The sequence below is a fragment of the Lipotes vexillifer genome, unplaced genomic scaffold (assembly GCF_000442215.2).
Source record: "Lipotes vexillifer unplaced genomic scaffold, Lipotes_vexillifer_v1.1 scaffold236, whole genome shotgun sequence".
Classification (NCBI taxonomy): Eukaryota; Metazoa; Chordata; class Mammalia; order Artiodactyla; family Lipotidae; genus Lipotes; species Lipotes vexillifer.
The window spans coordinates 44,719-68,248 of NW_006773295.1; the positions used below are offsets into that span (position 1 = coordinate 44,719).

Genomic DNA, 23,530 nt, shown 5'->3' on the forward strand with positions numbered 1-23,530 from the left:
AAGAGAATCTAAGCAGGGCACAGGGGGTTCACAGAGTTCAGCAGTGTGGCTGAAATTAGTGGAGCAGAGTATTATTAACTGTGGGGAAGGTACACAAAAATCTGCATATGGATCCCTTTGAATCTAGCTAAATAGTAAGCTGCACATAGTAGAGCAAGACTCCATGAAGCCAGGGAAGCAACCAGGTACTGTAATGACTACTGGAGCTGTAAGCTAAATAATTCCCAGATGTCACACAAGTCTAGGAGGTATCTGAGCTCCAACTAGCCAGAGTAAAGAGACCTCGCTGAACATGTGTGGCATCAATAGAGGACCCAGAAGTGATTCATCTGGGGAGTAGGGTTGAAGTAGCCCTAGAATAAATCCTGTTCTAGACTTGCCCTGACAGAACTTAAAAATGAGTTTCAAAACAATCAAGCTAATCCACAAGTAACTTAACCACTCGCCAAAGCAATCTTTAATACTCTTCAATGACAAAATCCAGACATTCATCAACATAATAAGATCCAGCATCCAATCAAAATTTATTAGACATGCAAGGAAGCAGAAAAATGTTATCCAGAGCCAGGAAATGGGATCTATAGCCAAGAAGGAAAAAATCAATCAACAGAAGCAGACTGAGAAATGACAGACAATGCAATCAGCAGACAAGGATTTAAATAAGTTATTAAATATGCTGAGGTACTTAAAGGGAAACATTAACAAAATGAGAAGAGAAACAGATTATATAAATCTGAAGTGAGGAAATTCACAGATTAGACAATGCAGAAGAGTCGTGAAATTGAAGACCTAGCAATAGAATCTAGCCAAAGTGGAGCATAGATATCAAAAAAAAATGAAGGAAAAAAAAAAAGATCAGAACCTCAATGCTCAGTGTGTGATCTAACATACATATAACTGGAGTCTCGTTAAAATGGCAGAGAGGACAAACACAAAAATATTTGAATAAATGTCTGAAAAATTTCCTAAATTGGTAAACACCATAAACTGACAGATTCAAGGAGCTCAATAAACCCCTAGCAGGAAAAACAAACACCCATACTATAATCAAATGGCTGGGACTGCTGTTTCTGTCTAGTATGTAGAGAGCTGCAAAGGGTGTCACTCTCACCCTAACAGCAAGAAAAATCCAGATAAACTATAAAATCATCACTTTTCTTGAACTTATGAATTCTCAAAGCAACAAAGTATTCTTGTCCCTTCCAAGAAGAGACAACACATAAAGACTGGCTCATCTGTGACAGAGCCCAGGAGAAAGCATTATAGCATGCCATAAGCATAAAAAGAATTTGGCTAAATTTTTAACAAATTGCTAAAGGCAAAGTTGGGGCTAGCAGACCCCTTAGGAGCCATGGAAACAAGGGGCATTCGCACCCACTCGCATGCTCTTCTGCTCTTGAGACTCAAGAAAACAGGACCTGACCAAGACTGAGCCTGGTTCAGAAAAGAGATACCTCTCCGCCCATCGTTGCCATCACCCTCCATCAGGCTAGCAAGCACCAAGTAATAAGTAACAGCAGTCCACTGTTAGTGGCAAAAAAAGACTGTGAAGCAAAAGCCCCTCTGAGGCAGAGGCACACAGCCAATGCCAAAGATAAAGATGGAGAAGAAACACAAAAAAACCCACAAACCTGTGGCACCCCAAACCCCACCCTAAGCACGAGGTAACAAGAGAGGAATCTCAAGCCAGTGACACAGTAAAAATAACAATAGCAACAACAGAGCTCACACTAAGCTGAACTCCTAAGTAGACTAACTCAATTCCCTACCCCCATACTAAACAACTAACTGCAGAAGCAGCAAGCCAACTTCCAGACTTCCACCTCCATCTCTACAGATCCTACAAAGATTTAAAAGGTTAATAAGGGATTATCATAATTTTATGCCAATAAATTAAAAAACAGTCAAATTTCTTAGAGACACAAATTACTAAAACTGGCTCAAGAAGAAATAAAAAAATTCAATAGACCTATACCTATTTTTAAGTTGATTACATCATTAAAATTCCACAATGAAAACTCCAAAATACCAATCTTACACAAACTGTTTCAGAAAATAAAGGAGGAAGACACATTTCCCAACTAATAGTATGATGTCAGCATTATTACCCTGATACCTTGAAACAAGGCAAAGACATTATGAGAAAAGATTATGGACCAATATCCCTTTTGTTAAAAAACAAAATCCTTAACAAAATATTAGCAAAACAAATCAATCATCACGACTGAGGTTTTTTTTGTTTGTTTGTTTGTTTTTTGCGGTACGCGGGCCTCTCACTGCTGTGGCCTCTCCCGTTGCGGCGCACAGGCTCCGGACGCGCAGGCCCAGCGGCCATGGCTCACGGGCCCAGCCGCTCCGCAGCATGTGGGATCTTCCCGGACCGGGGCACGAACCTGCGTCCCCTGCATCGGCAGGCGGACTCTCAACCACTGCGCCACCAGGGAAGCCCCCATGACTGAGTTTTATCTTAGGAATGTAAGATTGGTATAATGCCTGAAAAATCAATTAATTCATCATATTAACAAAATAAAGAAGAAAAAATATATCATCAGTTCAACAGATGCAGAAAAAGCATTGGGTAAAATTTAACACATTCCCTTTCAGTAAACTAGGAACAGAAGGAAACTTCCTCAACCTGATAAAGGACATCTACAAAAAACATAACAGTTAATATCATACTTAATGGTGAAAGACTGAACGTTTTTTCTGTAAGATCAGGAACAAGGCAAGGATGTCTGCTCTCATCACTTATATTCACCTGGTAGTTCTAGCCAACACAATAAGGGAAGGAAAAGAAATAAAAGGCAAACATACTGGAAAGAACAAAGTAAAACTATCTTTATTCACAGATGACATGACTTTGTATGTAGAAAATCTTAACAAATCTATTTTAAAAATCTACTAGAATTAATAAGCGATTTAGGCAAGATCCCAGGATTCAAGGGATCAAAAATCATTTATTTCTCTACAAACTTTAAACAAACAATTGGAAAATGAAATTTTTAAAAATATCATTTCCAATAATTTCCATAAACATAAAATATAGGAAAAAATTTAAGAAAATAGGTATAAAACCTATACACTAAGAAATATAAATGTTTCTGAGAAAAATTAAAGACCTAAATAAATGGAAAGCTATACTGTTTGGGCTTCCCTGGTGGCACAGTGGTTGAGAGTCCGCCTGCCGATGCAGGGGACACAGGTTCGTGGCCCGGTCTGGGAGGATCCCACATGCCGCGGAGCGGCTGGGCCCATGAGCCATGGGCCGCTGAGCCTGCACGTCCGGAGCCTGTGCTCCGCAACGGGAGAGGCCACAACAGTGAGAGGCCCGCATACAGGAAAAAAAAAAAAAAAGATATACCATGTTCATTGAGTAGAAGACTTTATATTGTTAAGATGTCAATTCTCTCCAAATTCATCTATAGATTAAATATAATTCAAATCAAATCCCAGGAGGCTTTTCTGTCATAGAGAATTGAATTCTAAAATTTACAGAGAAATGCAAAGGATCCAGAATAGTGAAAACAATTTTGAAAAAGAATACATTTGAAGGACTTATTACACTATCTGAGGTCAAGATTTAATATAGGTCAAGACTTAATATAAAGCTACAGTGATCCAGATGATATATAGACGTATGTATCAAATAAACAGAATAGAGCCTAGAATAGACCAACACATATATGGTCAATTGATTTTCGACAAAACTGCAAAATAATTCAATTCGACAAAACTGTAAGGTAATTCAATGAGGCAAGGACAGTCTTTTCAACGAGTGATATGGAAACAATGATATCTATAAGGGAAAAAAAGAAGCTTGACCCTTTATACATACACACACACACACACACACACACACACACACACACACACACCTCAAATGGATCACAGTCTAAAATGTAAAAGCTAAAACTATAACCTTTAATAAGAAAACATGAGAAAATCTTCACCTCCATGGATATGGAAAGACTTCTTAGGAACAAAAAGCACTAACCATTGAAAAAAAAAACTGGTGAATTGGACTTGATCAATATTTAAAACTTCTACTATTCAAAAGATCATTAAGAAAACTGATGGGGGCTTCCCTGGCGGTCAAGTGGCTAAGACTCTGTGCTTCCAATGCAGGGGGCATGGGTTCAATCCCTGATCAGGAAACTAAGATCCCACATGCCATGTGGCACGGCCAAAAAAAAAAAGAAAACTGAAATGCAAGCCACAGACTGAGAGAAATATTCATAATACATATGTTGTAGGCAGGATAATGGCCTCCCAAAGAAGTCCCGTCCTAATCCCTGAAATCTATGAATATGTTACCTTACATAGCAAAAGGGACTTCTAAGATTTGATTAAATTAAGGATCTTGAGATGGGGGATTATCCTGGATTACCCAGGATAATCTGACCAATTATCCTCGTTCAGAGTCAGAGAGACTGGAAGATGCTACCTACACTGCTGTCTTTGAAAATGGAGGAAGAGGCCACAAGCCAAAGAATGCAGGTGGCCTCAGAAGCTGAAAAGGCAAGGGAATGGATTCTCCCCTAGAGCCTCCAAAAGGAACACAGTCCTGCTGACATCCTGAACCATTTCAGACTTCTGACCTCCAAAACTGTAAGGTAATAAATGTGTGCTGTTTTAAGTTACTTAGTTTGTGGCAATTTGTTACAGCAGCAGTAAAATATTAATACATATATATGACAAAGAACTTGTATCCAGAATTTTAAAAATTCTTATATCTCATTTATAAAACAACACAAAAAGGGCAAAAGATTTGTACCCATACTACACAACAGAATGTTGTACCCATATTTCACAATAGAACAGCCAGTAGACACATGAAAAAATATTCAACAACAGTAGCCATCAGGAAAATGCTATAATTAAATCCATAACGAAATAACACGAACATACCTACCAGAATGACCAAGATTATAAACACTAACAAACATAAGTTGGTGATAAGAATGTGAAGAAACTGGAACATTTACATTACATTAGTGGTGCATACAACCATTTTGGAAAAAGATTTTACCTAAAGGGGAGGGGTATGTCCCCCAAAACTCGTAAATGAATGTTCCTAGCAACTTTATCCCTAATGGTGAAAAATAGGAAACAACCCCAAATGGCCATCAGTCAGTGAATGGATAAACAAATGTGGCTTGGTCATATGATGGAATACTACTTAGCAATAAAAAGGAACTAATTACTGATACATACAGAAACATGGATGGATCTCAAAAACATGCTGAGCCAAAGAAGTGAAACACAAAAGGTACAGAATTCCATTTTTATGAAATTCTACAACAGGCAAAACTAACCAATAATGACAGAAAATAGATCAGTGGTTTTAATTAAGGGGATTAAGTTGGGAGCAGAATGACTGCAAAGGCACACAAGACAGTTTTTGAAGTGATGGAAATGTTTTGTATCTTGACTTTGGTGATGTTCATGCAGGAGTATCCATTTGTCAAAACCCATCAAACTACACTTAATGTAGAAGTATTTTACTGTATATTAATCATACCTCAATAAGGCTGCTTTTAAAAGAATAAAATGCCTGCACCAAATTAAGCAGCCTATAGGTTTATGAAGCTGAGTCCTCCTTCTTCCATTTGTAATATATACCCACTCATGCTGTGGAATGGAAGAAACCTGAGTCTACAGGCAGCTTGGTGACACATCCTACAGAAGAAACAGCACATGCTTACCTGAGGTGCTACATAATATGGGGTGAACTGAGGTGTCATCAAGTCACCTTGGTCAATTTTGGCAAATCCAAAGTCACACAACTTCACTGGGGCATCCTGAAATAAAACAAATGGGAGTCACTTCTCCAGAGTTCTCGGATAATGTCAAAGGAAAATGCAGGTGCAAGACATGTTACCTTAAGCTCTCAGGAGTTTCTAGCTGAGACCTGAACCTATGAGTAGCATGTCCTCAGCTCTGGAGACAATGAATCATATTTAGAAACTGTTCTTAGTAATATAGAAGTAAGGAATTTCTACCCACTCACAATTATCCCTGTTTTATAACTTGTAAAGGCAGCACTAAAATCAAGATGCTTCCTGACTCTACTGGCCTATTATCTCTCATCAATCTAGAGTGCTGCTTCACCCTCAACATCAGCTTCATGACAGCCAGAGTAAGTTATCTGGTGGGACACAGTGCATGGGGCACGGATTGGGGCTGGAGAGGAAAACACACCTTATGAGGGTTAACACTAAACACAACCATTAAGTTCCAAGGTAACATATAACAGCATATAGATTCCTGCCCCTTCCCAAAGTCCTTCCAAATAATATCCAAAATCTAAAGTCCTTATGTACAAACACACATCAGTGTCATCCAAAATGATCGATGCCAGGGGTATGGTACAATTTCTCTGAGCCTCTAGCAAGGGAACAGATATGGGAAAAGTAAGCTGCTTGCAGCACTTTGGCCTAAAGCCTCTTCACCATGGATTCAGAGCACTCCAAGCATATACACACCTACACACTGTTCCTGAACTATACTGAGAGTAGCAGCACTAAAATACAGAAGGGCAAGTCATCTCACCAAAGAGTTATCCTTGAAGAGCAGATTTTCAGGCTTGAGGTCTCTGTGTGCGATGTTTAACAAGTGACAGTGCTGTAGAGCCAAAGCTATCTGGAAAGGACATAATGGAGCAACCATATCTTAGAAAAGATAGCTCTTTAATTCCCCTGGTTTAGAGAACTCAGGATGTTAAAAAATGATCTTTACTAAGTCAATTAAGACTGTGGTCAGTTTTCAATTTTAAAGCAGAAATTAAGTAAGATTTCAGATATCAAGAAATAGAAATGAATTAAGCTGTATTTTGTTCAACAAAAAGAAAAAATACAACAGTAAAACAATTCTTTGTCATAATCAACTGATGGTTAAATCCTGTATGAAATGGGAAAAATGAAATACTTGCACTTCCATTAATCTGAGATGTGACAAGTACTGCAAAGCAAACACTGGGCCAGGCAGTCTTCAGAGGGCCTGGCTTCCCCCTAGCAGGGCAGCGGCACTAATGCCTGACTCAAAGGAAACCTGCACTCTTCAGGGAGCCCAACTTGAAGTTCTGCTTTCAAGAACAGAAAGCAGCTGAATGGATTTTTCCACCTGATGTTCTAATCTGCCCGTCCCACTGGTTGAAAATGTTGCCTGTTTAGGTGGATTTAAAGGAGTTTGGTTTTACAGAAGATTATCAGAGCTCATCCTTTAGTCCTAATATTTGAAAAATACAAGCTATAATTTTTAAAATCAAATAGAACAGATTTTATCTGTTCTTTAACACTCTGTATGGAATTGCCTTGGCATTCCAAATATCAGTTCCTCCCTACCAGAAAGGAGGCATCAAAAAATGCTTGAGGCTCACAGAAAATTTGGAAGAATTTTTTCATTAAGAACCAGTTGGGCTATGTGTCCTGCTTCTCTCTGCTTTGCTTGCTTGGCCTGAAGAGAAACCTTGAGGGTTTAGCTTTTTCATCTCCTCATGAGGTTATTTCCAGTTGGATTCCTAGTATTGTTTGTGACGTACATCATTCCTCTAGCAATAAAATGTGATGTCAAAATAGAGAGAACATAAAACCAGGAATAACCCAGAATTACAAAGACCTTAGACTACTATTAAAATCTGATGAGAGAAAGGTGACTCATAAGCAAAAAGTATCTTATATGTAATTGCCTTAGAACATATTTTTACACCATACAGTCTTTCAGGTAGTATCACTAGCATTTTATCTCAAAGTCCAATAACAGTGCTTGGAAGCTATACGTCTAAAGATTATCTACAATCTAAAACAGAGTTAAGATTACCTTCCTTCCAGAGTTTATTTAAATCTTATCATAGGCAAACAATTGAAAACCACTTAAGAATACAGGTTCCCCCCACCAAAGCATAAAAGGGGGTCACATTCCTCCTGTCAAGGCATCTTTTCTAATTACATAACAAAGCAGGCAATGAGAGATCAAATAGAGCTTTTCTTCAAGCTTTCTTTTATTCCTCCCAATAAAATTGTGCTTGTTAACCAACACTGTTGGCAGTTTGATTGGTACCCGGGGTTAACTTGCCTGCTTTGTTACTTGGCTGGCTTGCTTCTCTGTAAAGTGCCGGTGCTGGCTGATTCTGTGAAATAGCTCTCCCCCTTCCATCATCTCCATTACAATTAAGAGTCGAGCCCTGTTTGAAAGCATTTGATTTTGTTAAGTTAAAAAACAAAACAAAACAAAACAAAACTGAAACATCAAGTAGCTAACCTAGATACCTCATCTACAAAGTGTTACTATGTCCTAAATCTAGTCCTACCAAGCCCCTTTGAGTTGGATCCCTTGTCACTACCAGCTGGACACTATGAATAAGGACTATCCCTGACCTAAAGGTTTCTAAGAAGCTAAAAGAAAGCAGAAGAATTAGTTTTGAAGACAATGATCCTTTTGAAGATTCTGAACTTAACTTGTATATACATTTTAGGGAAGCTACACTGAAAGTGTATCGAAAACAGAATACGACTTTGTATAGGACATGAATATCAAGTCATTCAGTTGGGCTGTCTTGGTTATTCACTCTCGTGTGTGTGTGTGTGTGTGTGTGTGTGTGTGTGTGTGTGTCTCCCCCTCTCTACTCCCTGCCCCCACTCCACTAGTTTTCCATACGACCCACAGCATGCCCAGCAAGATAGCCCCTCTCTACGCCCCCACTCCACTAGTTTTCCATACGACCCACAGCATGCCCAGCAAGATAGCCAGATAGGGTTACACAGCTACTAAATAAAAGCAAAAATTCTCATGTCAAAAAAAAAAATCCGAATTTTGGTTACCACTCTTTGATATAAATGCTTCCAGCTTCCATCCAAATGCTTTCACCAACAGAGCACAATTTTAAGAAATAATCATTTGATGTCCCATTCTTCTTTACAAATTCCATCTTTTTCCATCTGGAAAACTCCTACTCACCCCCTTCAAGTCCTCGCCCCCACGTAACTGCTCTGAGGCACCTCGCCGCCCTAGCCTACAGAGGGCAGCTCTCCTCCTTTGTAAGCTCAGAATATTTTATGCATGCCTCTCCTTGGTACCTACCACACTGCTAGAATAATAGGTTTACATCTCAGTCCCTTCAGTGGAAACCATAACTTGTTTAACTTTGAATTCCCTGGAAAAGATTTAGAATGACACCCAGTGAGCTTGCCAAACATTTGGAGGCTAAAAGAATGATGTTGATTTCTTCCTTTAAAAGGAATGTCAGATTCAGCAATAAGGGCTTTTTGCCATATCAACTTCTAAGACATTGCCTAGAATAATATTTGGTCTCCTTTTGCTAATTTGCAATAGAATCTGTTTTAATTCCACATTACCCAGGGGGGGCCAGGAGACTGGGTAGGGTATAGATGAAGCAAGGCTGGCAATGAGTTGATAACTGTTGAGGCAGGGTGATGGGTACTTAAGGATTCATTACATGATTCTTTTACAAATGTTTGAAAATTTCCAAATTAAAAAGTAAAGGAGAGAAGAAAAAGAAAGGAAGGGAGGGAGGCAGGCAGGGAGGGGAGAGAAAGAGGGCACAAAAGAAAAGAAGACCCCACTACACCTTGGCTTACATATGGAGAGGTGGTCATGTGATAATGACCCTGTATAGTCTTACCTGGGGCTGGACTCATGAGGAAACTGTACACTGTTAGCAAACACTTCAATGATTTGAACTATATTTGGGTGTGTGGCACACATCATGTGCAGACGTACCTTAAAGAAGAACAGAGGAAATGTTTCTGTACATAGGGGATGCCAACATTTTCTCTCCAAACTTTCCCCCCAAAACTGACCACACTAGGCCTGTGGATGAGCCTATTACAGTAAAAAATCTTATCACCTGGAATGATGTTAAAAAAAAAAGTGTTTTCATACACAGATTACCTCCTTAATGCTCTTTCCATGAAAAAAACCTCACCAACAGGTTTATTTACTTCTACTGTCCTATCTATTAGCAAATGAAAAATTTGGTAAATAATACATCTTATTTCAGAAATTATTCATATATCTCTAAGCAAAAGAATAAGTCCTTCATTGCATATTATTAACATGTCATCACCACATCCAAATAATTTTAAACAAATGCCTATTATTAAAAACTAGAAATACATCCTCAGAGTTCTCCTGCAACACCTTTTCAATACGCTATTCACTAGAACCTTCCTCATACTATTTTATCTCCACTCTTTAAAGACCTTTTCCAATAAGCAAAAGCTGAAGTAAACCTGAGTATTTTGGGGTATAAGAATCGCATTAATTGAAAAAGAACAAAAGGTGGTTTGAAAGGAAGCAAGACTTCACTAACAGCTTTTGGTACTGATGGATGAAGAACTGCTTTATAATGATAACATGGAATAGCAAAAAGTATGAACATAAACAGAGTAAGTATGAATATAACATTCTTTGTGAATCTCTGTATTCTCTCCATGAAGCTGCCTTACTTGTAAAAAGAATAATTGTTAGGCACTTCAAATATTTAGGCAAATCAAGGCAATAAAGGACCATACCTCATTTCTAGCTTTTGGACGATCAAAAAGAATTTTCAGTGCAAACCGTTCTTGGGTAGATTTCTTCACACAGACTCTAGATTTGGAGAAAAAAGTTCAATCAGAAATTATCTAAGTTACAGTGAAAACTAATTTAGCAAGCTGTTCTTTGAGAACTGTGCTTCTAATCAAAAATATATCCAGGCACATCGGAACACACTTGCCCCCAGGTCTAGCAGATGGAAAGGCAGAAAGGCATCTCGCCCACCCTTCACAGGCCTTAGACATGTGAAATCAACTTGATGCTGGCCAAGAAAGACAAAATGGCCTCTGCTGGCTACAAGTGACTCATACAGTGGCTCCATGGTATCAACATCTTAAATGATTCTGTTACAGATCATGTGACTTCGTCACTTAAATATATTTCTAAATGGATGAGAAAAAGCCTATCATAAATACCTCTGCTTGTTAAATTAAGGCTGTTTCACAAATCTGGCAAACCTAATGCTTCTAACTTAAGATGTATTTCAAACAGGTCCTCTTTAGAACAATTGTGTCATAGTTTGTACATGGGTCTCTTACCTAACTGGACCACTAATTCCAGCTCCCAGCTTCTGAGTCCAATTGATATTGTATTCCTCTAAAATGGAGGTTTCCTATTAAAATAAAAATGGAGGAGGCAGAGAATGATTCTCCAGTTAAAAAGCTGAATAGTTAAGCAGAGGTGGGACAACAGAAAACCTTAATGCTCAACATCTCAGCTTCTGAAAGAAGCTGATAAGTAGAGCTTTGTGTAGGGCTTTATAATTACACATTTCGCCTACAGGACTATGCTAGGCATTGTTTTCCAACAAGAGAAGGCAAACTTTAGGATAAAAATAAATTCTTCAGCTCATCTGCAAGGTCCATGTGAGTAAATACTCATGTTTTTTTTTTTTTCTTGAGTGTGGGAAGAAGATATTCTTTCAAAATGTTTCACTACTAAGTACTTATTTGCCAAATGGTCAAGTATATTTTCTGAGATTCTAGAAAGACTGGTCTGATATATGCTGCTATGATATAGAGGTCTATATCCTTGAACAAGTTGATCAAATTGGAATAACTGAATAAATTAAAACTTAAAAGTTCAAATAAAATAGTAATAAATATCGTAGTACATTTATCTAGTTTTCAAGTGCTATTTTGAGTACAAAGATATTGTCACGTTCACTGTGTAACTATATTCTTCACAGTTTTAATAGATTCCAATAGCTTTCAATAGTTCCAGATACAGCCTCTACAGTTTAATTAAAGTTTTTATGGAATTACTGTGTAGTCACTAAATATTGAGCTTCTGTTGCCATATGTTTTTAGGCAAGAAAGCCATACACTTGAACTGTGGTAGGCTAAAATTCATTTTTCAGGGTTCCACGGGTAGAACAGAAAACCGATACAGACCTGGAGAAATTAGGCCAAAACTCATGAGACTATCAAATTGTTTTGTTGCAATGAAAATCTGATAGATTATAATTAGCAACAGAATCTTGATTCCCAGGTATAGGAACAGAATATTTGTCCATGTAACACAAACTCAATGAGCAGTTAGTAAGTGCCAGACACCAGGATAAGTTCAGAGATGAAAACAGAGCTTCTGTCCAATGAATATGTAAGTGTATAAAACAAGCTTAGAATAGCCTTCATCTCCACACCTTCCTGCTGCCAGTTCTTGATAAAGGTTCCCATCATATAGTAAACGCTCAATAACTATGGAATGAATGACTAGAAAGGTGGACTAAAACCAGGTGATGGAAGGACATTGATTTGCTAGGGACTAGCAAAATCATTACACAAACTCTCTTCTGAAAAACTGTATATCAGGGTTAAGGAGCTTGTCAAAGTCACACAGTGAGTTATAGGTACTGATAAGACTAGAAACTATGGCTTTGGCCTCTTCCCCAGCATCATTCATCTTTGGCATCATCCCCAGCTATCAGGGGTAACTGCCCAGGCCCCCGCATGAGGATTAGGAATGAATCCTGCCCAATTAGGGAGGTCCCAGGTCTCCACTCACCATCTCCTAAACAGAATTCAAACCTACCCATTTAACCTGTCTACCTCCTTCATGTTTCCACTGCCTATCCTGCCAGATTCAGAAGTATTTGAGAAGACAGAGAGGAAGACAGAATTGGGAAAGAAAGAACTGGAGCACAGTCTATGCTTCATGGTAGAGTAAAATTTGCCAGGCCTCTAATGAAGACATACACTCACTGGAGACTCAATGGAAAAGAGAGATTCGTTCTACGGAATTATTTGTTACAGTCAGATCAAAGGACTATTCATATGTCCAGTTCCTGGGATGTAAAAATAATATTAGACCAAATTCTTCACTGCACTGGTGCTTATTAAGATGGTACTCTACCTAATGGACAGCCAAGAAAGTTCAAATTACAGAGGCTCTGACTGAAGTTTTGACACTTGGCTTTGCAGAAGGTAAGAGAAGCACTACCAGGTCTCTCTACAGCCCTGATCTCTGAACCCTATTTTTCTTACGTCTGTTGTCCTCTTTACCAGGTTTAATTCTTGCACATTTGTTGATGGTGCCATAAACACTAACCAGTTCTAAGACTTCACTAAGCCCAGCTGGGCAAAAGAAGTAACATTCTCACATCAGCCGACTCTTCTATGTGTAGATGGCATATTTTCTCACATATTTTAATGGCAAAGAGAAGGTAAAAAGGCATGGGTCAATTAAGACACTTTATTGAAGAAAATTATGGACTACCCCAAATTTATCAATGACAAATACATTGACTGGGTTCTGCTAAAGAAATCTATACACTGGGACTTCCCCAGTGGCACAGTGGTTAAGACTCCGTGCTCCCAATGCAGGGGGCCTGGGTTCTATCCCTGGTCAGGGAATTAGATCCCACATGCATGCCACAACTAAGAGTTCACAAGCCACAACTAAGGAGCCCACGTGCTGCAACTAAGGAGCAGGCGAGCTACAACTAAGGAGCCCTCAAGTCGCAATTAAGGAGCCCGCCTGGTGCAACTAAGACCCAGCACAACCAGATAAATAAATATTTTTTTAAAAAATCTATACACTGTCTTAAATAAGGATATAGACTCATGGAATGAAGAACAGTTGACCCTTGAACAAGATAGGGGGTTAGGGGTGCTGGCACTGGCACAGTCAAAAATCCACGTATAGGGGCTTCCCTGGTGGCGCAGTGGTTGAGAGTCCACCTGCTGATGCAGGGGACACGGGTTCATGCCCCGGTCCGGGAAGATCCACATGCCGCGGAGCAGCTGGGCCTGTGAGCCATGGCCGCTGAGGCTGCACGTCCGGAGCCTGTGCTCCGCAACGGGAGAGGCCACAACGGTGAGAGGCCTGCGTACCACAAAAAAAAAAAAAATCCAAGTATAACTTTAGGGTCAGACTTCATATCAGGAGTTCCGCATCCATGTTTCAAACCACAGATCATTTAGTACTGTAATCCATCTTTACTGAAAAAAAATCCATACATAAGTGGGCCCACACAGTTCAAATCTATGTTGTTCAGGGCTTCTCTGGTGGCGCAGTGGTTGAGAGTCTGCCTGCCAATGCAGGGGACGCGTGTTCGTGCCCCGGTCTGGGAGGATCCCACATGCCGCGGAGCAGCTAGGACCGTGGGCCATGGCCGCTGAGCCTACACGTCCGGAGCCTGTGCTCCGCAACGGGAGAGGCCACAACAGTGAGAGGCCCGCATACCGCAAAAAAAAAAGAAAAAAAAAAAAAGACACATGCACCCCAGTGTTCATTGCAGCACTATTTACAATAGCCAGGTCATGGAAGTAACTGAAATGCCCATCGACAGATGAATGCATAAAGAGGATGTGGTACATATATACGATGGAATATTACTCAGCCATAAAAAGGAGTGAAACTGGGTCACTGGTAGAGACGTGGATGGACTTAGAGACTGTCATACAAAGTGAAGTAAGTCAGAAAGAAAAACAAATATCGTGTATTAACACATATATGTGGAATCTAGAAAAATGGTACAGATGAACCAGTTTGCAAGGCAGAAATAGAGACCCAGATGTAGAGAACAAACATATGGACACCAAGAGAGGAAAGTGGGGGGTGGGGGTGGAGGTGGGATGAATTGGGAGATTGGGATTGACATGTATACACCAATATGTATAAAATGGATGACTAATAAGAACCTGCTGTGGGCTTCCCTGGTGGCACAGTGCTTGAGAGTCCGCCTGCCGATGCGGGGGACGCGGGTTCGTGCCCCGTTTCGGGAGGATCCCACATGCCGCGGAGCGGCTGGGCCCGTGGGCCGTGGCCGCTGGGCCTGCGCGTCCGGAGCCTGTGCTCCGCAAGTGGGAGAGGCCGCAACAGTGAGAGGCCCGCATAACGCAAGGAAAAAAAAAAAAAAAAAAAAAAGAACCTGCTGTATAAAAAAATAAAATAAAATTCAAAAAAAACCCCAGAGGAACAAGCGCAAAAGAATAGACAAAATGGATGTTATGAAAATTTTAAATTTTGTGCATCAAAAAACACTAATAGGGGCTTCCCTGGTGGCGCAGTGGTTGAGAGTCTTTCTGCCGATGCAGGGGACATGGGTTCGTGCCCTGGTCCAGGAAGGTCCCACATGCTGCAGAGCAGCTGGGCCCGTGAGCCATGGCTGCTGAGCCTGCGCGTCCGGAGCCTGTGCTCCGCAACGAGAGAGGCCACAACAGTGAGAGGCCCTCGTACCGCAAAACAAACAAACAAACAAAAAACACTATTAACAGTGTAACAAAGGCAACCCACAAAATTGGAGAAAATATTTGCAAATCATATATCTGATAAGGGATTAATATGAAGAATATGTAGAGAACTCCTAAAACACAACAACCCCCCCCCCAAACAACCCAATTCAAAAAATGGGCCAAGGACTCAAACAGACATTTCTCCAAAGAAGATACATGAATGGCCTAGAGCACATGAAAAATGCTCAATGTCACTAATCATTAGGGGAATGCAAATCAAAACTACAATGAGATACTACCTCAAACCCATTAGGATGGCCACTATTAAAAACAACAACAACAACAAAACAGAAAAGAACAAGTATTGGAGAGAATGTGGAGAAAACTGGAACCGCTGTGCACTATTGGTGGGAATGTAAAATAGTACAGCTGCTGTGGAATATGGTATGGTGGTTCCTCAGAAACTTAATAGAATGACTATATGATCCAGTAATTCTACTTCTGGGTATAAACCCAAAAGAGTTGAAAGCAGGATCCTGAAGAGATATTTGTATGTCCATGTTCAAAGTAGCATTATTTACAATAGCTAATACATGAAAGCAACCTGAGTGCCCATTGATGGATGAATAGATAAGCAAAATGTGGGCTATACATACAATGGAATATTATTCACCCTTAAAAAGGAAGGAAATTCTGCAATATGCCACAACACGGATGAACCTTGACATTATGCTAAGTGAAATAAGCCATTCACAAAAAGACAAATCCTGTATGCTTCTACTTATATGAAGTATTCAGAGTAGTCAAAATCATAGACAGAAAGTAGAACGGCAGTTGCTAGGGACTGGGGGAAAGGAGGCAATGGGGAATTACTGCTTACTGGGTAGAGTTTCAGTTTTATAAGATGAAAAGAGTTATGGAGTTGAATAGCGGTAATGGTTGCCCAACATTATGAGTATATTTAATACCACTGAACTATACAGGTAAAAATGGTTAAGATGGTAAATTTCATGCTATGTATACTTTACTAAAAAAATGAAAAAAAAAAAAAAAGAATGGAAAAAAATATACCACAAGTAACCAAAAGAAAGCTGGAGTAGCTATACCTGACAACAGATAAAACAGACTTTAAAACAGAAGATGTTAATAGAGAAAGAGAGGAACTTTTTATAATGATAAGATCAATTCAAGGGCTTCCCTGGTGGTGCAGTGGTTAAGACTCCACACTCCCAATGCAGGGGGCCCAGGTTCAATCCCTGGTCAGGGAACTAGATCCCACAGGCACGCCAAAACTAAGGAGCGCAAGTGCCATAACTAAAGGAGCCCCCTGCTGCAACTAAGACCTGGTGCAACCAAATAAATAAATAATTATTGAAAAGAAAAACAAAAATAATAGTTGGCGATTTCAAAACCTCCACTCTCAATAACAGATAAACTAGACAGAAAATCAGCAAGAATGTAGAAAACAACACTATCAATGAACCTGACCTGACATCTATAAAACACTCCATTCAACAACAGGGGAATATATATTCTTCCTAAGTGCACATGGAATATCCTCCAGGATAAACCACATGCTAGGTCATAAGTCTCAATAAACTTCTGAAAATTAAAATTACGTAAAGTTCTCCAACAATAATGGAATTAAGCTATAAATCAACAGAAGAAAATTTGGGAAATTTAAAAATATATAGAAACTAAGTAACATGCTTCTAAATAACCAATGAAGAAGAAATAATAAGGGAAATTAGAAAATATTTTGATCTGAAGGAAAATGAAAACGCAATAAGCTAAAATGTATGAGCTGCAGCTAAAGCAGCATTTAGATGAAAACACTAAACACTGCTTTAGCTATCAATACCTCTATAACAAAGGAAGATCACAAATCAATGATCTAAGCTTCTACCTTGAAAAACTAAAAAACAAACTATACCCAAAGCAAGCAGAAATATTAAAAAGTAGAGCAGAAATCAATAAAGTAGAAAACAGAAAATAGAGAAAAATAAATGAAAACCAAAAGCTGATTCTTTGAAAGGTCAACAAAATTAACAAACCTTTAGCTAGACTGACTGAGAAAGAGAGAAAAAACACGTTATTAACATTAGAAATGGGGGCTTCCCTGGTGGCACAGTGGTTAAGAACCCGCCTGCCAATGCAGGGGACATGGGTTTGAGCCCTGATCCGGAAAGAACCCACATGCTGCGGGGCAACTAAGCCTGTGTGCCACAACTCCTGAGCCTGCAAGCCACAACTACTGAGCCCCTGCACCACAACTACTGAAGCCCATGCACCTAGAGCCCGTGTTCTGCAACAGAAGCCACCACAGTGAGAAGCCCCGCCGCAACTAGAGAAAAGCCCGCGCACAGCAACGAAGACCCAATGCAGCCATAACTAAATAAATAAATTTATTTTTAAAAACAATTCCACTCTTAATAGCATCATAAAGAATAAAATATTTAGGAATAAATTTATCAAAAGAAGGTCTATACGCTAAAGACTCAAACACAGTGATAAATAGGGGAAAGCCTGGAAAAAAATGGAGAGTTATACCATGTTCTTGGCATAGAAGACAATATTGTTAAGATGGCAACTGTCCTCAAACTGACCAACAGATTCTATGGAATCCCCGTCAAAATCCCAGCACACTTTTCTTGGTAGAAATTGACAAGCTGATTCTAAAATTTATTTGGAAATACAAAGAACTTAAATAACCAACTTAATTTTTTTATATATATAGAAACCTTCAGTTTCCTAGGTTTCTTGGGGTTTGTTTGTTTTTTGAGATTTATTTATTATTTATTTATTTTATTTATTTTTGGCTGCGTTGGGTCTTAGTTGTGGCACGCGGGATCTTTCGTTACAGCTCACGGGCTTCTCTCTAGTTGCGGCGGGCAGGTTTTCTCTTCTCTAGTTGTGGCGCGCAGGCTCCAGGGCACGTGGGCTCTGTAGTCTGCAGCACGCAGGCTCTCTAGTTAAGGCATGCAAGCTCAGTAGTTGTGGCGTGTGGGCTTAGTTGCCCCATGGCATGTGGGATCTTAGTTCCCCAACCAGGGATAGAACCCGCGTCCCCTGCATTGTAAGGCGGATTCTTTACCGCTGGACCACCAGGGAAGTCCTGCCAGCTTAATTTTGAAAAAGAAAAACCAAGTTGGTTCTCATGCTACCCAATTTGAAAACTTACCATAAAGCTTCAGTAATCAAATCAGTGTGGCACTGGCATAAGGATAGTTATATGGATCAATGAAACAGAAAAGAGAATCAAACAAACAAACAAAAACAAAAAAAGCAAAGGAAAAGAAAAAAAAAGAGAATCCAAAAATAAACTTATACATTTATGATCAACTGATTTTCAACAAAGGTAATTCAACAAGCAAAAGACAATGTTTTGAACAAATGGTCTCGGAACAATTCCATTTTGGAAAAGTTTTGCCGTTTCTTAAAAAGTTAAGCATAAACTTCCTGTACTACCCAGTAATTCCACACGTAGGTATTTACCCAGAAGAAAATGAAACATACGTCCACACAAAAACTTGTACGGACAAGTTTTATTTATCATTTTATTCATAATAGCTAAAAACTGGAAACAATATAAATGTCCATCAACAGGGGATAAACAATAAAAACATTCCTCAACAATAAAAAGGAGTGAACTACTAATGCATGCACTAACATGGATGAACCTCAAAAGTATAAGTAAAAGAAGCCAAACACATAAGATTACATATTATATAATTTTGATTATTTGGAATTTGTAGAGAAGACAGAAGAACAGTGACAGAAAGCAGATCAGTAGTTGTCTGGGGTGGGGAGTCACAGTAGAGGCTGACTACAATGAGGCAGGAGGAACTTTCCAGGGATGGGGGTGGGGTGGGGGAGACGGAGGCGAGATAGAAAAATTCTAAAACTGGATTGTGAAGACAGATGCACAGCTCTATAAACTCACTAAAAATTACTGAATTGTACACTTACCTTGGGCGAATTTTATGGTATGTGAATTATAACTGCAATTTTTTAATGTTTTTAAAACTAAGAAAATGAATTTTCATTAAGTTCATAAAGTATTAAAAACTCTGCCATATACAACAGAAAACAAACATGTAAGGCAATCTCTCATCCCAAAATGCTCATTATCTAGGTTTAGCTAAGTGACTTGGGAGTAGTGAAGTCATGGCCTATGGCAGTAGAGACAGAAATGAGAAGACAGAGTCTATGGTTGTAGCCAGTTGGCCTTATCCTAATACCTTGAAGAGTAATAGGATGAGATCTTAAAGTCCAATCCACCCACTCTCAGGTAATCAGGTTTAATGTTGTGGTGAGAACCCAGGGAAATAGCTTTTCAGCTGAACTCCAGAGGTCTCAGTTCTTACCAAATGAGGGACAGCCTCAAAAAAGCAAAACAATGAATACAACACAGTGCCACAGACCAAAAGTTTTATTTGATGTGATGCTGGCTTGCTGCCAAGGGAATATATCCTCATCAGTACTGGTTGTTAGATCAGATATTGTTAGATCAGATATTTTCAACTCCACTAATTTGTGTTGGTTGGACACACCCAAATTAGTAGGAAGATTCACCAATGACCTATTAGTAAGTACATGAAGAAAAGCTAAAAAGTTTTAAGAAAACTAAGCTGGACAATAGTGACCGACTGAAGAAAACCCCAACTCCTTCTAAACCATTCTTAGGTTGCTATGAGCTAATATCCATTGAGTTCTTACTAAATGTTAGGTACTGTAAGCACATTTAGATACATGTGCTTATTAAATTCTCAAAAAAACCCTAAGCTGAGGAGATTCTTTTATCCTCTTCCTATGGATGAGGAAACTAAGTGACAAAGAAGTAAAGTGACTTATTCAAGGACACAGTTAAATGAATGGCCAGGCTGAATTTCATCTCATCAGTCAACCTGGAGAAACTATAACAACCACTCAGTAACACTGCTTCCCCGTTTATACATTTGCCCACTAGAGCTATGTCCCTGTTCTGCTCAAAACTCTCTGAGATTTCCCCTTCTACTCAGGGTCAAAGCCAAAGTTCCTACAATGGCCTACAAGGCCCTGTGTATACTGTGGCTTCCCATCACCTATCTCTAACATAATCTATACTGACCCACTGCATTCCAGCCACCTTGTTGTTCCTGGGTCACACGAGACCCGCACCTACCTCACGGCCTTTGTACCTGCTGTTCCCACTGCCTATAATATTCTTCCCCAAGACAGTGGAGGTTTGTTCCCTCATTCCCTTCAAAGCTCTATGCAAATGTCACCTCCTCAGGAAAGCCTTCCCTGCCTACCCTTCCTAACATAGTACTCCCCCCTTTTTAATACTTAATTATATCACCTGGCAATGTTTATTACCTAACTCCACCATCTAGATAGAAGCTCTATGAAAGAGGGACATCTAGCAGTCTGGCTTTGCACCACAAGTGCCTAAGACAGCACCTGGCACAAAGCAGATAATACTTCTTGAATTTAAAAATCTGCCAAATATATTTTGATTCACAACCCAATCATATAACTTTAGGCAATCCACGACGCTGTACCAATAAAATCCAAACCAAAAGGAAAAAAATGTATCTATCAAAGTAGTCTTTTAGAACCTTTATTTCTATTATTTAAAGTTTGATCTTCCTTAATGTGTATGTTCTGTTTCGATGCCTCATTTAAATGGTGAATTTTCTATGAAGTGACTGATGATTTCTATAAATTTTACCACCCCCAAAATTGTTAGATGTGTAAGTTCTTAATTAGTTATTGACTGTAGTGATTGTGTCTTGATGGGGAAAATAACCACAAGTTGCCTGTCCCTCAAGGGAAAATGAAATTCTTAAATGCACAGAGTTGACCTAATACTGTAAAATAAGTAAATAATACATATCAAACTTTAAGATTCAGTGTTCAATTCACATAAGAACCTAATTTCCTAAGTACAGCTAAATAATAACTTTCTGACTCCTGTGACTGAATGCCTCAATGTCTGCCTGTTTAAAAAAGAGTAAAAAGCAGGTTTTTAAAAATGTGTCATTTTATTTCGGTCACTTTGGAACACACATATTTGCTTTTCTTTTGGTTAACAGAGCAGTAACTTACAGGACACCGTTAGCTCCTTCTAAATAAACTTAGCGCTACCTAGGAGGAGAAGGAAAAGGAAACAGGAATGGGGAGGGACCACACGGAAAAGTGAGAACAACTTATTTGCCAAAGGACAGGTCTTGTAAGAAGACGATCACCTCCTTCTGCAGCAGCAGATTTAAAACAAATCTGGAGCGATGGGTAAGGTCCAGCTCTCCAAGTGGTGTTGCAGCAGATCATCTGAAAGCAAATTCTAATGGCACTTGGGGAATGATCGAAAACAGTAGTGGGGCCCCCTCCGTCCTACTCACATCAAGTATCTCCACGCCACTCACCTTCCACTCTAGCGAAGCGGGGAATCATATCCCCGCTTTAAGCAGGTAAGTCGGAGAGAGTCGGATGTCCCTCCCTACACACACAAACCCTTCGCCCCAGTGCTGTAAAACGCAGTCCACGGAACCCAGTGAAAACAGAAACCCGGGAGTTGCTCCAAGTTCTCTCTGCTTTCTGAGGTTGGAGCCGAGAGAAATGTCACAGAGACAAAGCGGGGAAGAAGGGGGCATCTCCCCCTTACCTTGATGGCTTTCTCCATGTCGCTCTCCTCCCACATGCTCCGCGGGGCCCGCACGGCCGGGAGCAGCGGAGGCTGCGCAGCTGCCGGATCCCGCCGCAGCCGAAGGAACAAGGGGCTCAGCGCTCGGGGCCCTGGGTCTCGGGGAGACGGGCAGCAGCCGCCCCCGGGGACCTGCGGGGATGACGGCCCCGGCGCCGGATCGGCCTCGGCGGGCGGCTTTAGGCTGGGGCCGGCGGCGGCAGCGGCCCCCGGAAACAAGCCTTTGTGCTGGGCCCCGCGCGGCCGCCTCCCGGCTTCATCCCCGGCCGGGGAGGCAGGCTCCCGGGGCAGGGCGAGGCGGGGAAGGCCCCGATCCGGGGCGATGTGCTGGGGCCTCGCGGGGCCGCCGCTTAGGTCCGGGCTCGCCAGATCCTGAGTAGGAGCCTGCGCCTCCGCCTCCGCCGCCGGCACCGCCGCGAAGCCGAGGCCGAGCACACATCGCCGGGACACCCGCGCCGGGCAGCCCCGCCAGGCGCCCGCTTGCCGGCGCTGTGCCCCGCCTGAGCCCCGGGCCGCCTCTCCTACCGCCCGACTTCGTGTCCCCACGGCTCCACGCGCCCCTCGTCACGGTCAGCTGCGGTTTCCGAGCCGCCCCCGAACCAAGCAGTTGACTTGCAGGCGTCCGCCAAGGCCTCCCCAAGGTGGCGCCACACCCAGGATAGGCCCCCGGGCCCTCCGCAGCGCTGGCGCCGAGTTGATGACGTAAAAGGCTCAGGCTCGCGGGGCGGGGCTATTGTGCATCACCACCGGACTCTAGTGGCTGCGGAAGCGTTTCTCTTTTCTCTCAGCGCCGCGGTCGAGATTTGTGGTGCCAGAAACACCCTGCGGAAGGAGCCGGGGATATCGACCAGTGATAGAGAAGAGGAAACTGAGGCCACGGGCGGGTCCTGCGGTAACAACAATTATATATAATAAGTTATATATACGGAGCGTTTATTTTACGTGAAGCTCTTTTCTTCTCTTAGTTCCTTTCTCCTTTATAAAGTAGGCATTTGGCCTTTTCAGGTAAGTATGTGCTTATTTCCTGATAACGGATGCGGTAACTGAGGCCCTCAGAGAGCGGCACTCATTTGCGCACAGCTGAGAAGTGGGCAAGTCCGAACCGGAACCCAGGTTTGTGCTCCTCACACGACACCAGCAATCTGTCAAAGAACCTTGCAGGAGCTTTTGGTTAATCACCTCTTGATGCTTCTTCATTCATTCACTTATTTACTGAGCACAGCTGTGTGCCACGCCTACTCGACCCTGGGGAAACAGTAGAAAAAAGACACGGTACCTGCTCATGGATCTTATTTTCAGGAAAGGGAAGCATAAAATAAAGAGGGAAAAACACAGAGTTTGTGGATACTAAAAAGCAAATAAACAGGATGCTGAGGTAAGAGAATAACTGGGTGTGGGGGCTTTTTCCAAGTAGATGATCAGGGAAGGTCTCCCAGGCCGTAACCTTGAAGCTGAGACCTCTAATGAGAAGGAACTGTCTATTGGAAATCCAAGGGGATTTCTGAGCAGATGGAACAGCAAGTGCAAAAGTCTTAAAGTGGAAGTAAGGTAAATGTGGTCAAGGAGCAGCAAGATCATTGTAGCTGGAGCAGGGTGAGTAGCAGAGAGTGAT

At 41.0% G+C, this 23,530-nt stretch overlaps 2 protein-coding genes across 3 annotated transcripts in view; one reads left to right on the forward strand and one right to left on the reverse strand.

Annotated features, from left to right (window-relative positions):
- The window catches only part of MAPKAPK5 (MAPK activated protein kinase 5), a 39,113-nt gene extending 16,770 nt beyond the window's left edge, over positions 1-22,343 (reverse strand). For both annotated transcript variants that reach the window (XM_007448169.1, XM_007448168.1), the window contains exons 1-7: positions 21,880-22,343; positions 11,094-11,167; positions 10,533-10,608; positions 9,641-9,738; positions 8,074-8,182; positions 6,553-6,642; positions 5,706-5,801 (exon numbers count right to left, since the gene is read on the reverse strand). In XM_007448169.1, coding sequence (XP_007448231.1) covers positions 5,706-5,801; positions 6,553-6,642; positions 8,074-8,182; positions 9,641-9,738; positions 10,533-10,608; positions 11,094-11,167; positions 21,880-21,915 — 579 coding nt within the window. In that variant the 5' untranslated portion in view covers positions 21,916-22,343. The remainder of the gene's footprint in view (positions 1-5,705; positions 5,802-6,552; positions 6,643-8,073; positions 8,183-9,640; positions 9,739-10,532; positions 10,609-11,093; positions 11,168-21,879) is intronic.
- On the forward strand, positions 21,914-22,529 carry LOC103072713 (putative uncharacterized protein encoded by MAPKAPK5-AS1). The gene is made up of 2 exons (XM_007448248.1): positions 21,914-22,210; positions 22,299-22,529. The coding sequence occupies exons 1-2, from the start codon at positions 21,914-21,916 to the stop codon at positions 22,527-22,529; spliced, it is 528 nt and encodes a 175-aa protein (XP_007448310.1).
- The last annotated feature ends 1,001 nt before the right edge of the window (positions 22,530-23,530 follow it).

What these genes read in the sequence shown, in the direction of transcription:
- LOC103072713 (XM_007448248.1), top strand. Translation starts at nt 21,914, where the DNA reads ATGCTCCGCGGGGCCCGCACGGCCGGGAGCAGCGGAGGCTGCGCAGCT. An exon ending in AGGCAGGCTCCCGGGGCAGG is followed by an intron (nt 22,211 to 22,298) that starts GCGAGGCGGGGA and finishes GATCCTGAGTAG; the next exon opens with GAGCCTGCGCCTCCGCCTCC.